The following is a 12853-nucleotide window of genomic DNA, read 5'->3' as shown; positions in this document are numbered from 1 at the left end:
CGTAAGTGCAGCAAAAGCCCAAGTGAAGGCAAAGCCCCAAGCCCACCCCGCCCCCGATGCCAGGCTGCAGCCGCGGTCCGAGGCAGGCTCCCGACTCCTGGGCTTCTGCTGCCATCCTGTGGCAGCCGCGCTGCCGCTCCTGCTGCGGGAGCTGCTGCCCCTGTTCCTGCGAGGGAGGCCGGCACCTGCTGCCTCCGCTGCCCTTACCAGTCCTGGCTCGATTTCTGCTTGATGAAGCGCAGAGATAAATAGTATAAAAGCAGGAAGCTGCAAATGATGCCAGCGAGGACAAGGTAGCTCACATAGAGAGGGTGGGAGTCCAGGTCCAGAGCCTGAGTGACCTGTAGTGACCAATAGCATGAAATTAGCAAAAGGCACAACATTTTCGTGCTGGATCTGTGAAGTATGTTTTATGTGGAAGCTTTCCTGGCACCTGCTACCTTCCCCTGTTTTCCATCTTGGGTGTAGCTTCCAGGGTGGTTTGATAGAGGGTTGCAGCTACCCTATTCCTATTTCAGAAGAACACAGTTCAGCTTCTAAACAGTTCCAGCAAAGTGCATAGTTGGGGCTGGTGTAGGAAGGAGTTGCCCTTTACTATTTTGTTTTTTTCTCTTCAACTAAAAGAAAGGCATAGAAGGAGGAACTGCTGTAGGGCCATCTTGAGGAACAAATTTACAACCAAGTGTAACCCAGCTTCATGTGTTGATTTGGCAATTGCTAAATTTGAGGCCTACACCAGCTATTTAAATTATATAATGATAATATATGACAGGCATATAAATAGCAATTTCTTTCAAAATTTCCAATTTCTTATCAACATGTGCAACAATTTTTATTACTGACTTACAAGTTTTCCTGGTATTTGATAAGTAACGTTTCCATCAGTCATTTCATATGTGGTGTCAGTGAACTGAACTTGCATCATTCCTTCAAAATTCCATCTAAGAAAAGAGATTTTTGAAACCCAAAAAGGAACTGAAAAAGAAAATGACAGAAATTGATTCACACACACAAAACTTGAGACCTAGAATACTGCTGTGCTGCTGCCAAATACAGCAGGTTTGTCTCACTTCTTGACAGCCAGAGGCTGTAAACATGTGACAGTTTATTATTGGACAAAATGGCAGATATACTTTACATAGTTACATGGAGATGGGAAATCAGGAGTTAGCTAATATCCATATCCATCAAACTCCCCCTGTCAACTAAGTCTTCCTGGAGCTCCATCTTCCTCTTTTGAATACAATTCTTTTTACTGAAGCATTCAGCAACCACGTAAGAAGCTACCCTTTCACTATTGCTTTTTGACCTAACTTCTTGTTGCCTCATTTTCAGATGGAGAAACTGATGTAAAATGGGTGACCTGACTGCACTGTCACCATCCAAGAAGATAACTGCCAAGGTAAGAACAAAGCTGAGTTTTCCTGCACAGGACACACTGTCACTGATGAAAGCCATTGATGTTTCAATTTGGAGGGAGGGTGGGAGCTTTGTCCTACCTGTCCAGAGGCTGTTCAGGCTTATCACAAATCCACCACTGAGGTAGAATGATGTGAAGAGGACATTGCCAAAGAAGGCAGAGAGCTGTAAGGTCGGCAGCAGAGCTGCCACCCAAAGTGCCATGGCACGGGCACTGTAAACAGCCAACCACAGCAACAGGAAGTTCAGCAGGAAATGTTCTGGGTCAGGAACAAGGTTTGCCAGCCAGTAGATGGGAATCCCATAAATTACAACAAAAATGCAGTGTTCTGGGAGTTCCCCCAGAATCTGTTTGGGAAGATGAAAAAGAAAATTAGAAAAAAAAGAGAAAAAGGTGAATGATAATTACAAAAATACATGAGATGTGCCTTAATGTACTTGTGCACTGTTTATAAAAGCTATAGGAAATACTCCCTTAGAGTGCAATCATCTCCCTGTTAGGGCTTGCCAGTGACATGCAAAACCATGAAACAAAGCCTTGCTAATTTTTTCTCCTGCTGTGACAATGCCTAAAACTAATTGTTACAGCTTGCTTAGTTAAGAGTTTTGGGAGAGTCTAAGAACCCAATACACTTTTGCTGTGAACTGGTGTGCTTGATAACAGTAGTACTGTTACTGACTCATGGCAACTGAATGTTTTGTCCCAATTTAGTTGAAACTTGTGTGATGTCAAATTTGAGACAAATTTGGCTGTTGGTCTCCTCACCACCTTGTCCCAAAGGCAGTCCAGGTAGCAACTTGAGTCATTGTAAAACAAAAGCATAACTGGGATTTTCTCAAATATCTGAAGAGGTATATAAGAGAGTATTAATTCTTCAAAGAGAGTTGCTACTATCCTCTAATACTAAGGTTGTAACAAATTACATCGATTTCTCTGTGAATAATGTGCAATCTTTGTGACACAATGCAAAGAATTTTTTTCTCTGGCAGCAACCACTAATAAGCATTTAAAATCCTGTGCAGAAATGGAAACCTAAATTACAGATGCCATGGCAGGCAGAACTCATCTAACATCACAAAAGAGGGATTATTCAAAACCCTTGTGAAAAAGAGAATGTCGTTTTTTAAAAGTTCTAAATTTGATTCTAGAAACTCTGGCTCTTTGTGCACGTAACACATTTTTTAGTTCAGACCAATGCAGGCCCAAACTGGAAATATCACAGCATTCTGTAATTTCTGTTTTACCTCTGCTTTAGCATTTGATATGAATGTTTTGTTTTACAGATCAAGATATGTAAGCAAACTTTCAGAGATGCTGCAGTGAATTAAATAGCAGGTATGTAAAATTGTCTAAACTTGGAAATCTGAGTCTGAGACTTCTCACGTTTTGGCCAAAGACTTTGCCTTTTCTGGGTGTGAGATCTCAGCCATGACTTATGGCAAAATTCTAAACTAGTGTGAGGCCTAATCTATGAATACTAAGGAAGTGAGACTGATAGCTTTAGCTGGCAGACACAAAAGAACAAAGTCTGATATGAATGTGATTATTTATTCAACAAGGCTTTGTTTTGCTTGTGTTTTTTAATGTTCAAGACGGCTGTTTGTATTTCCTGGCAGCAAAACCGATTACCTTAGCAAAGAAGTATGGGCTAACAGAGTACATTCCACCTTCCAAGTCATGATAAAGCATTGCTCTTTCTGAATGACCTGCAGGGGAGGAACAAATACACTGGGTTGTATGAATAAGCTTATTTTTGTCACAGATTTAAGATTTTTTTCATTTTGATTCCTTATAGCATTTACAAGAAGACTGACACTTACATTTGGCAATAACATCCAAAATTATTGTGAATGGGATAAGGGCACCTATCATGTACAGCAGTGCTGTTGTGTCCCGAATAGAGAGTCCGTTTTTTTCATGGCCATAGTACAAAAATCCAATTAGTAATGACATAAGAAGGGCTTCAAATCCATGGATTAGTAATCTTGAAAGATCTCTGAAGTCATTGGAGACCTGACGACTAGGAAAACAGCAATATTGACCATAAGATAGAACACTTACTAATGCCAGTTATATTCAGACACACAGCCCCAGCCAGTGTTCAGATCAGTTCCTGGAACTTGCTGGCTTTGGCAAGGACAGGAGTTGGGCTCCCTGTTTCTGTAAAGGGTTTTACATAATCAAACCCATGAAGCGCTTGTAGCCACCAAGTATTTCAGTTCTACCAAGATGAAAGCCTGAAGGAAGAAAACTGGGGTGGGATGTTCTGTGCCTCTTTCTGATGATTTTAAATACAAATGGGCACAATACATAACAAGGTTACCTTAATAATATTATGAACTGCTTCAAGGCTCCTGGTAATTGATCATTTAAATGGTGAGGCATATTGAGAACCTCTTCTGAATTCCTGCCCAAAAGAAAAAGAGAAAAAAAAATAGATTAGCAGAAGGTGTAGCTATTATTCCAGTTCTTCTCTATGACATTCTTTTCTTTACCTCTGCTTGATGACTGTCGTATCAGTGTTGTCTCCTTCAGTAGCTTTCCATAAGAAATCATCAAAATGTTTGACCTTTTCTAAGAACAAGTTGGCAAGAGTATTTGCTGTTTTTTGGCTTTCCATCTCCTTTTCTGCAGTCTGTTTATCAATACTGGTCAAGTCAACTGCAAGACATTACTTGATTTGAGTCCATGTGCTATAGAATAAATAACTTTACAATGTGTTTAGAATCAGGGATTTACTTGGGAGCAAACAGTCCAACCTGTGTACATTCATTAACTTGCAACAGTTAAAACTATCAGTTATTTTAGGTAATTAGAGATGAACAGATTGTTAGTGTGTATGTTTCTTACCTAGTCACTCAATGAATCACTGAGATATTACATAATTGCTTATTATAGTATTATAAACTACTATTTCAGATTTTTATAAATTTCATAGCACCTTGAAAACAGTGCTGAGAAAAAATAGTTTGAATTTCTTTCCTGTCATGTAGGCATTTACAGTCTTTTATGTGTGACTTTGACTTAAATCACATTTTTTCTTCCTGTGCACAATTATAGTTATAGAGGAGCCATAAACTTTACCTGATACTGAGAAAGTCCAAAAGGAATATTATCTAAGGACAACATAGTGCGTAGTGATACCAATAATAGTTGACTTAGGGGTTTTTTGTTGGTTTTTTTTTTTTTTTTTTAATCTAAACTTACAGTAGTATTTTCCCATGCTGATCTTTGGTGTAGATTGACAATATCTGAAGTTTTACAGATGCTTTCTGAGAGAACTATCACTGCACATTTCCTGACTCCTTGCACTGGGTTGATCATGTCTCTTCAGCCACTGTTAGGAGGAGTCCATCAGAAATTCCCTACCTTCCCTTGTGCCCGGGTCGCTTGTTTCTCTGTCAGACACACAGCCAGCATCTGAGTGTTTCCATCAGGTGCTCCCTCTTGCTGTGAATGCCATCTTGTCCTGTTTCCATAAGGACAAGTGGAAATAGGACAAGATGTCCTATTTCATCTTGTCCTATTGCTCTGCTGTCCTGTCCTATTTCCACCTTCCTGCTGCCCATATTTCCTTTCTTTTCCTGTGCCTGCTGACTTAGTGCACACCATTCAATGATCTTCCCCTGCCTCTCTGCCCTCCCCACCCCCATGGCACAGGGTGTTGTATCTGTAACCACAGGCTGGAGCTATGGGTTTCCTCAGGACTCCTCTGGTTCTCCATTCCTATCCAGGGGTGCTGCAAGCCTTCCCCAAGGCTGTGCTTGGCTCAGGACTGCTCTGAACGCTGATGGTGACAAAGGTCTTTTTGTGGGGCTTGACACCAAGGTTAACTTCCATTTATCTCTGTGCAGCTGGCACTGCCTGCCACACGGGCACAGCTGAAGAGATTACTCCACAACATTATGGTTGTCTGAGGTCTCTACCAGGTTCTCTGGCCAACTTGAGTGCAAAGACCTAAGGGCTGGAATTGAGCCAGCATCTGTTAAGAGATTCCTGCCATTAGATTAACAGGGCAGATTCCTTTTCCACATTGCAAAACCCAGAAAATGAATGGATTTAAAACTACATAAGCTTTCTTTGAGGAGTAAAAAGATTGCTGATTTGGGTTGGGATTTTCTCCCTTCCATTGTGCTTCTGTAGGGCAGCACTCCTTTTTCCCAGTACTTGTTCCAGGTTTGTGTCAGACTAGGAGTTAGCTTCTGGGAAACAAACTTCTACATTTTCAAAATTGAGAAACTGAGAACTCAGAGAACTGCCTACAGAAAGCAGTTGATCAGTTTATCTGTGTCTTTCCCAGAGAAGACGTTTCAGTCAGCTGAAACATGAGGATAAGTATGCTAAACACGTTGACAAGTTACTGCATCTGGCACTGTTAGAAGGAGTGTTTTTAAAATTAGTTTAGTCCCCTTGTACCTCTTGTTTTTGCTACATTTCCTGTACTGACAAATAAGGATCCTATTAAAAAGTGAACTTCCTGCAGTATTGATTTGGGTTAATTACAAGGAATTTCTGAGACAGTCATGGTCAATAAAAATCACCATTACCCAGCCACTTAGAAAAGCAAACGATTTCCCTTTTTTTTATGACAGTGCTTGATACTGACCGTAAAAATCTGCAGGATTGCTGTACCTTGGGCAGGGATAGCCTAGTTCTGTGAAATACTGGACCATGTCTTTAGCTGTTCCACAGTAGGCAGTGAGTCCAGAAGTCATCAGAAGAACCAAATCAAACAGCTGGAAGATATCTGAGCGGGGCTGATGAAGTGAAAGAAGAACCAATCTGTTTCCTCTGGCCAGTCTGGATAATGTTATCACAAGGTTATGTGCAGTAAAACTGTCCAGTCCAGACGTGGGTTCATCAAGTATGAGTATTCCTGCCAAAGACAGTAAGTTTAGCTGTGGAAAGCAGCATGTGTGGTTTGGAAAATATGTTCTAAGTGAAATGGTGCTAGTGCACGAAATTTCACTCATTATTTTTAAATTTAAAGAAAATAACTTTTTTTTTTTTATTATTTCAGTACAGCTATTCCTGTGCATCACTTCTTACAAAAGCAAAAACCTGCTTTCCCCATGACTACAGAAGTATAACTTAATACAAGCAAAAAGTTTTCAAATCCACTTCCTAGGGAAAAAGCTGATGGGGAATCCTGTTAGACAAGAGGCTCAGTCAAGGTTAGTGGTGCTTTTGATACATATATGTAAGATCAAAGAGGGGATTCAATCCAGCAAAATCAGCTGTGGATTTAGCCTCATGTTTTGCTTCTACTGAGGACAATGGAAGTTTCTATTTCACCTGCAACATGAAGCCATGTCAGTGAGTTGCACAAGACTGCAATGACTGACTACAGTGAAGAAAATGACCTTTCCTGTTGATACTGCGCATGTAAATGGAGGCTGTGTCAGAGGGAAGGAAAACAATCTCCATGTTAAAATAAGCCAAAGTAACTTGTGGCATGTGGTTGGATAAAACCCAAACCTTATACTGATATGCACAAACCAGAGCACTGCTGTGAGAGTAACTTCAGGCAACTTTGAGCAACCTTTGGCGGTGGGTGAAGGCTCTGTCTCCACTTTTCCACTGGCAAAGGTGTCAAAAGTGTGTCAGCTGCTGAAACATTCTGTTTACAGACTTATTCCTGTAATAATTACAGTACTATATGTGATCAGCACTGATTGCAACTGAAGCAGATGGACCAGCAGCAGTCACTAACTGTGTTGTGGAAAGGCAGAGGGTGTGGCAAGGCCTGTTAAGTGTCCCGACTACGAACTCCTCCCGCTGCCCTAGGGGCAACTGAGTGTGCGGCTCTTCCCGAAAGTTTCCATCCTCCCGCAGTGCTCCGTTATGCCCAGGCGCTGTAGGGTGTGCCCCGGAAGGTGCGAGTGGTGCTCACCCGGGTTCCAGAGCAGCTGCACGCCGATGCTCACCCTGCGCCTCTCTCCCCCGGAGACGCCCCGCAGGTACTCGTTCCCCACGCGGGTGTTGGCGCATTGCCGCAGGCGGAGCTCTGCGATCACGTCTTCCACCTGCGGGGATCCGAGGGTGACAGGCGTCAAGCAAGAGTTCATTTGCACATTCGTGCATAGGTACAACTGAAAATATGATTAATATGGTTAAAATTCATCTGGATATTTCAGTGCCAGAGACACTTGAAAACAAATCTTGATTTTAGAGGTAACATTAAAAAAGACTCAGCGATCAAAAATTTAGTTCGGCGTTCAGCCTCTCTAATGCTTTCTCTAGATTGTCATTTTTTATGAGCTTTGGAACAATTGCTGGTTTCTATCTTGAAAGATGAAAAAGGTTTATAATTCATAATCTACATTAAAAAAAAGCCAGATTAGCTGTTCTGACTCCAAACACACAGGATCTCTTGGATAATTCCTGTCAGACACATTTTTGACAACTTTATTTTTTCCCAACAGCTTAATTACCCTTTTTTTCCTTTGTGAGTCTGAAAAAAACTTTGGAAGGCGCAGTTTGGCAACGAACAAAAGTGTTTCTCTGACAGTCAGGTGGGGGAGCAGTCGGTCATCCTGCCTCACGTGTGCTATGCATTTCCTAACAAGCTGGGGAGTGCTGGGTTCGTTGTTGATCATGACTTGACCAGACTTGATTTTGCCTCCATGATCCCGGCAGGTTATCACGTCAAGCAAGGATGTCTTTCCACCACCTAGAAAATTAAAAACTGAAAATTAATTTCCAAGGGATGGTTTTGAAAAGCAATCTTGTCACAGACCGAGATGTTAAGGAAAAAAAAAATATTTGCCAACCCTCCTAAAGTTTTCCCAAAGTCACAGAGACAGGATGATATTCAAAGAAAACACTGACTATAAGCTCCTGTTAAGGAAATCTCTCCCCTCTGGAATGGAGTATGTGGTTTGAACCCTTATCATTTCTCAGCAGAACTGAGTAGTTGGGCTTTGAGGACGGCTTCACAAGCACAAGAAGTGTCTCTTATCTCTTTGGTAAACTCCCTTTCACTTTTGAAACACGGGTCAAAGATGGTCCCGCCCTGGCTGCAGGGCTGGCACCCGAAGGCTCAGCAAGAGCTTTCTTTGTGGAGGGATTTGTCAATTCAGAAACAGCAGCTGGATCGGCTGAATGACTAAGGCATTGAATGATTATACAGACAATAAGAACATTAATCACGACTGAAATAAAAATTATTATGACTTGAATTAGACAAAAAGTCATTTAAATAATTAAGAAAAGCTGGTTCATACCCAGAGGTAAGAAAAGTAAAACAATGAAAACAAAACCTGATCTGGAGTTAAACAGCAAATGAATTTTTCCTTTTTGTTGTATGATTCTGTATGTAAACACACAGAACTCTCTTATGATTAGATGTCATTTATTTCCAGTCTCCCTGTTGAAAGATTAACTCCACACTTGCTTCTTAATACATACATCTTAAGAAAGAAACCCATCCATCTGTAAACCATGTATTGCTCTGTTTAAGAGTGACATATTGATTGCCATTGACAATGTGAAACCCATCAGCAGTTTAATCCATTTTACCAAGGCATTTGATGAAATAGATGATAAACAGCTTTTGAAAATAGTTTGACTAGTTTGCTGAAAGGGGTTTGTGCTCAGTGTATGTTGCCTTACAAAGGTGCTATATCTATAACTCAGTATGTTATTTCATCACAAAGCTTTTCCTTTTATTATCAGGAGAATGAATCTCTAAGGCAAGCTTCACTTACATTAACAATATGTGCTTAGGAAAGATTCCCATGGCAATAGGAAAGAAAACTCTCATTTTTTAGGAATAAAGTTAGAACTTTTTTGGCAAATATGCCTTGCCTTTGAGAGAATTTTCACCGAATCACTGAGCTAACCTGATGCAAGACTCTAGTGGAGACACAGCATGGGGGTTTTCACCTCCCAAGTATGGCACTTTCTACTTCAGTTTAAAGGTCCTGTGTCTACTTCTTGTCCCCCTTGACCAGTCCCACCAGAAAATGGAAGGAAAAACCAAACCCCAGTGTAATAAAGCAGTAACACCAGACAGAAGAGGAACTGTCTTTTCTTCTCTGTAAGTTTCTATTAATTAACACAAATGCAGTATTTTATCCTGTTAGAATTGTTTCAGTCCAAATAGAATTCCTGCTTATGCTTATTATGCAAGTTGGCACTGATCTTTCTTATGGGGTTTGGCTTCATTTGTTTGCTATCTGAGTATGGTCTGCAATTGGCCTGTTTTGAATCTGAGCCATGAAACTGATTCATGTCCAGCAGATCTGGAGCTGCCAGGCCACACTTGTAACAATACCTTGCTATACCTCAGGAAACAGAATGCAGATGTGGGCAGGGCATAACAGAGTTTGGTTTGAAAATGAATTTTAATTTTTTCCCCTTCAGTATTTTCTTTGTTTCCTTGTTCATCATATCACTTAAAGAATGTATTTTACTGACACTCCAATAGTTTTCTCTCAACTTGATTTTAACATCACAAAGACTGCAGAGTGTTGCTCTTGATTGTGTTAATTTTATCTGAGAGCTGCCCATAAAATAAAATGTGGTTGCTCTTACCAGTGGTTCCTATAACTGCAAGCATCTGACCACTTCTCACTTTTAGACTCAGATTTTGGATTACTGTCACGTGGGAACGAGGATCCGATTTCCAGGTCCAGGGCATTTTCATCTGAGCGAGGTTCTCATACCAGGGAATCTGGGATGCTGTGTTAACCTAACCAAGAAGGAAACAAGTCCCTTCAATTCAAGCAAGAAACTATTTAACAGCAAATACCTTCAAAGTTACAATGTTACAAGCAAAGCATATATTAAAATATTGTTGTTCATCTTCAGAAATACCTAAAAGGAAGTTCTTTTGAAGCCATCTATGCTTTCATGCCTTTCTTCTTCTGTTAATCACTAAAACTCTGTGTCCTTTGTTACTTCAGTATTTTATTACTATTGTTCATTTTAAATGTTTCAAACTTTAGATATAATTAGAAATTCAAGGAAACTGAAAATTGTGAAATCTTATAATCTTATTCAGATGCCATGGTGAGGATGAGATGAAATATTTCACTGGTTCATTGAAATCCTCTTTGTTAGTCATCTCTTTTTCCCCTTCCACATACTCGTTCTTGCCAGCAAGGGCTCCTTTCATCCTTAGCTGAATAGAAAGCCCCTGTGCTCCAGCCCTCAGAGGATTCATTTTGCTCAAGACTGAAACAAAGCAGGGCCTAGAAACAGGTCTCTATTCCTGTCTTATCCCTTAACTTTACTAGATATATTTACAATACAGGGGTTAGTCTGCTGTCAATATTGCAGCCAAGAGTGTGATTCTGCTCACAAACTGACTGTGCAACAGTTGTGTGATCTTTATCAACTTTATTTGTCATTTTAAATGGTCTGGGTATAGAAACAGGCATTGCTGGATATGCTTCCTGCTGAAGGGAGGTGTATAAATGACTATTTTTACCTGGTAGTTGAGTTCTTTGACCTCCAGAACATTTGATTTTCCACTGTATGCAAAATAAAGACTGTTATCTTCTTCAGGGTGAAAAATACTATCCCGGGTCTTGGTCTGGAAAAGTTGTTAGGTGGATTACAACAGTTAATTACAATAACTAAAGTGATGCTAAAGTCTGAGTTCAGAAAAGATGAAGCACAAGGGGAAATGTATTTATGGGATGTAGCAGTATTATTGATGAGTTACTGTAGTGCAAAAGTCTGAAGAGTTGAAATGACTTATCAGTTCACACTCACTCAGTGTAAAAAGTACTTTGTTCTAGTGACGTGTGTGAGGGCCAAACCAAACGTGCTGTACTGTGCTCTTCTAGTTGCTTTCAGATTAAAGGGGAAAACTTTGAAAATGGAGATAAATGTCATGTCACTACAAAGAGATTAGACTTTTTTTGAGGAAAAACGATGTACTACTTCAGCAGTATTAGTCTACTGAATCAAAATGGTGCATATTACTGAATAATTCAGTATTAGTCTACTGAATCAAAATCAATATTGTAAGTGATGCATTTTGGCAGCTAAAAATGAAGGTTCACTGGAAGCATGTCCGTTATTGAATTCCACATGGACTTGTTTCCTTGGAGGCTTTATGAACAAATAAAACACAGCCACTAGTGCAGTCTCTTTCTTCTGTTTTTTAAATTCACCATTTATCAGCTGGAACTTCATGTTCTGAGGTATCAGTTAAAATAACAAGAGCCTACTTGGCCCTTTTGCATAGAGCTGCAATGACAAAGTCCTAGCTTTGGGTTGAGCTGTGTGTGCATGCCTGCAGTTTTCCTTCCAGCCAGCCATATCTCTCCCACAGCTCTGTGCTTTTCCTGCTTGTCAGACTCCAACCCTAGCCAAGGCAAATGTACCTGTTCCCTGTGTACAGACCCTGCCCGTGCCTGTGGTGTCTTTGGCAGAGGATGACCATGATCTTTGCGTGCACCTCCTGCCCTCGCAGCAAACAAGGCTGATTATTTTTTTCAGTAGAAATCAACATCACACCAAGCAGCTGGAGAAGCCACAGGAAAGCCTTCCAAACTACCCCTACTGCCAAAGCACTCTGAGCCCTTCCTTATGCTGAACCTAATTTTTGAAAACAGGTGCTCCCCAGCAAACGTGGGGATCCAGACTGAAGGCTTTCCTGGGAAAGCCAGTCCAGGATACGCTCCCATGCACACATTTGGAGACCCTCCCTCAGCTCCACCACGGTGGCCCCTGAGCAGAGCTTGCATGGCACCAGCGTTATGCCCAGTGTGCTGCGATGTGCCTGCTTTCTGCTCCGCGGTTCGGAGCGGGAGCACCTCGGGGCTCACTGGCTGTGCCAGCCCGCTGCCAGGATGGATGGCTGCCTGCCTCTCCCCGCAGGATGGATGGCTGCCTGCCTCTCCCCGCTCCTGGCAGGATGGATGGCTGCCTGCCTCTCCCCGCTCCTGGCAGGATGGGTGCCTGCCTCTCCCCGCTCCCGGCAGCCGCGGGCCAGCTGAGCCCCTCGGGTCCCTCCCCATTCCACGCGGCTCTCACTCACAGCCGAGCCCTCGCACATCACCTGGCTCCAGCTGGCATCGTCCAGAGAGACATTTTCAGTAGTTTCCTTCATGATGGTGGTGGTGGTGGAAGGTGTGGTTCCCCGCAGTGGTTTGACTGTCGTCTCTGGGAAAGCTGTGGAAATCTTTCTCCTGTTGGTTTGGAAAGCAGTCCTTTCCAGGCACCCTCACCGCAGCCCCATTTCTCCTGGCGTGCTGCGTCTCTGCAGCTGGCATGACCCCGTGGACAGGGAAATATTCCCCTCCTCTGGGACACTAATAGCTCAGGCTAAAGGTACATCAGATAGCGGCTTCAGCTAATCACTGATCAGTTCTTCTCCTGAAAAAGAAAGAACAGGCAGCCCCTCTGTTTTCTTTGAGGCGGCAGGTGCCGGGGGCACCGACCTGCTGACCCCGGAGAGCGGGAGCTGCCCCTGCG

The 12853-nt window shown here is 42.0% G+C and overlaps 1 protein-coding gene across 2 annotated transcripts; it reads right to left on the bottom strand.

The window, feature by feature from the left end:
• Positions 1-203: 203 nt before the first annotated feature.
• On the bottom strand, positions 204-12488 carry ABCG8 (ATP binding cassette subfamily G member 8). 2 transcript variants are annotated; one of them, XM_054280109.1, is made up of 13 exons: positions 12417-12488; positions 10857-10955; positions 9959-10115; positions 7855-8093; positions 7314-7446; positions 6027-6296; positions 3916-4081; positions 3744-3827; positions 3241-3440; positions 3050-3126; positions 1500-1767; positions 848-975; positions 204-341 (listed from the first exon to the last, which is right to left on the bottom strand). In XM_054280109.1, the coding sequence occupies exons 1-13, from the start codon at positions 12486-12488 to the stop codon at positions 204-206; spliced, it is 2031 nt and encodes a 676-aa protein (XP_054136084.1). The 2 variants fall into 2 exon arrangements, with proteins under 2 accessions (XP_054136084.1, XP_054136085.1); XM_054280110.1 differs by having other exon boundaries at positions 10857-10961; positions 12438-12488.
• Positions 12489-12853: the final 365 nt, after the last annotated feature.

The sequence above is a fragment of the Melozone crissalis genome, unplaced genomic scaffold (assembly GCF_028551555.1).
Source record: "Melozone crissalis strain CALT ecotype California unplaced genomic scaffold, PUWL_Pcris_2 ptg000027l_1, whole genome shotgun sequence".
Taxonomy (NCBI): Eukaryota; Metazoa; Chordata; class Aves; order Passeriformes; family Passerellidae; genus Melozone; species Melozone crissalis.
This window is presented reverse-complemented; position numbering and strand designations above follow the sequence as displayed.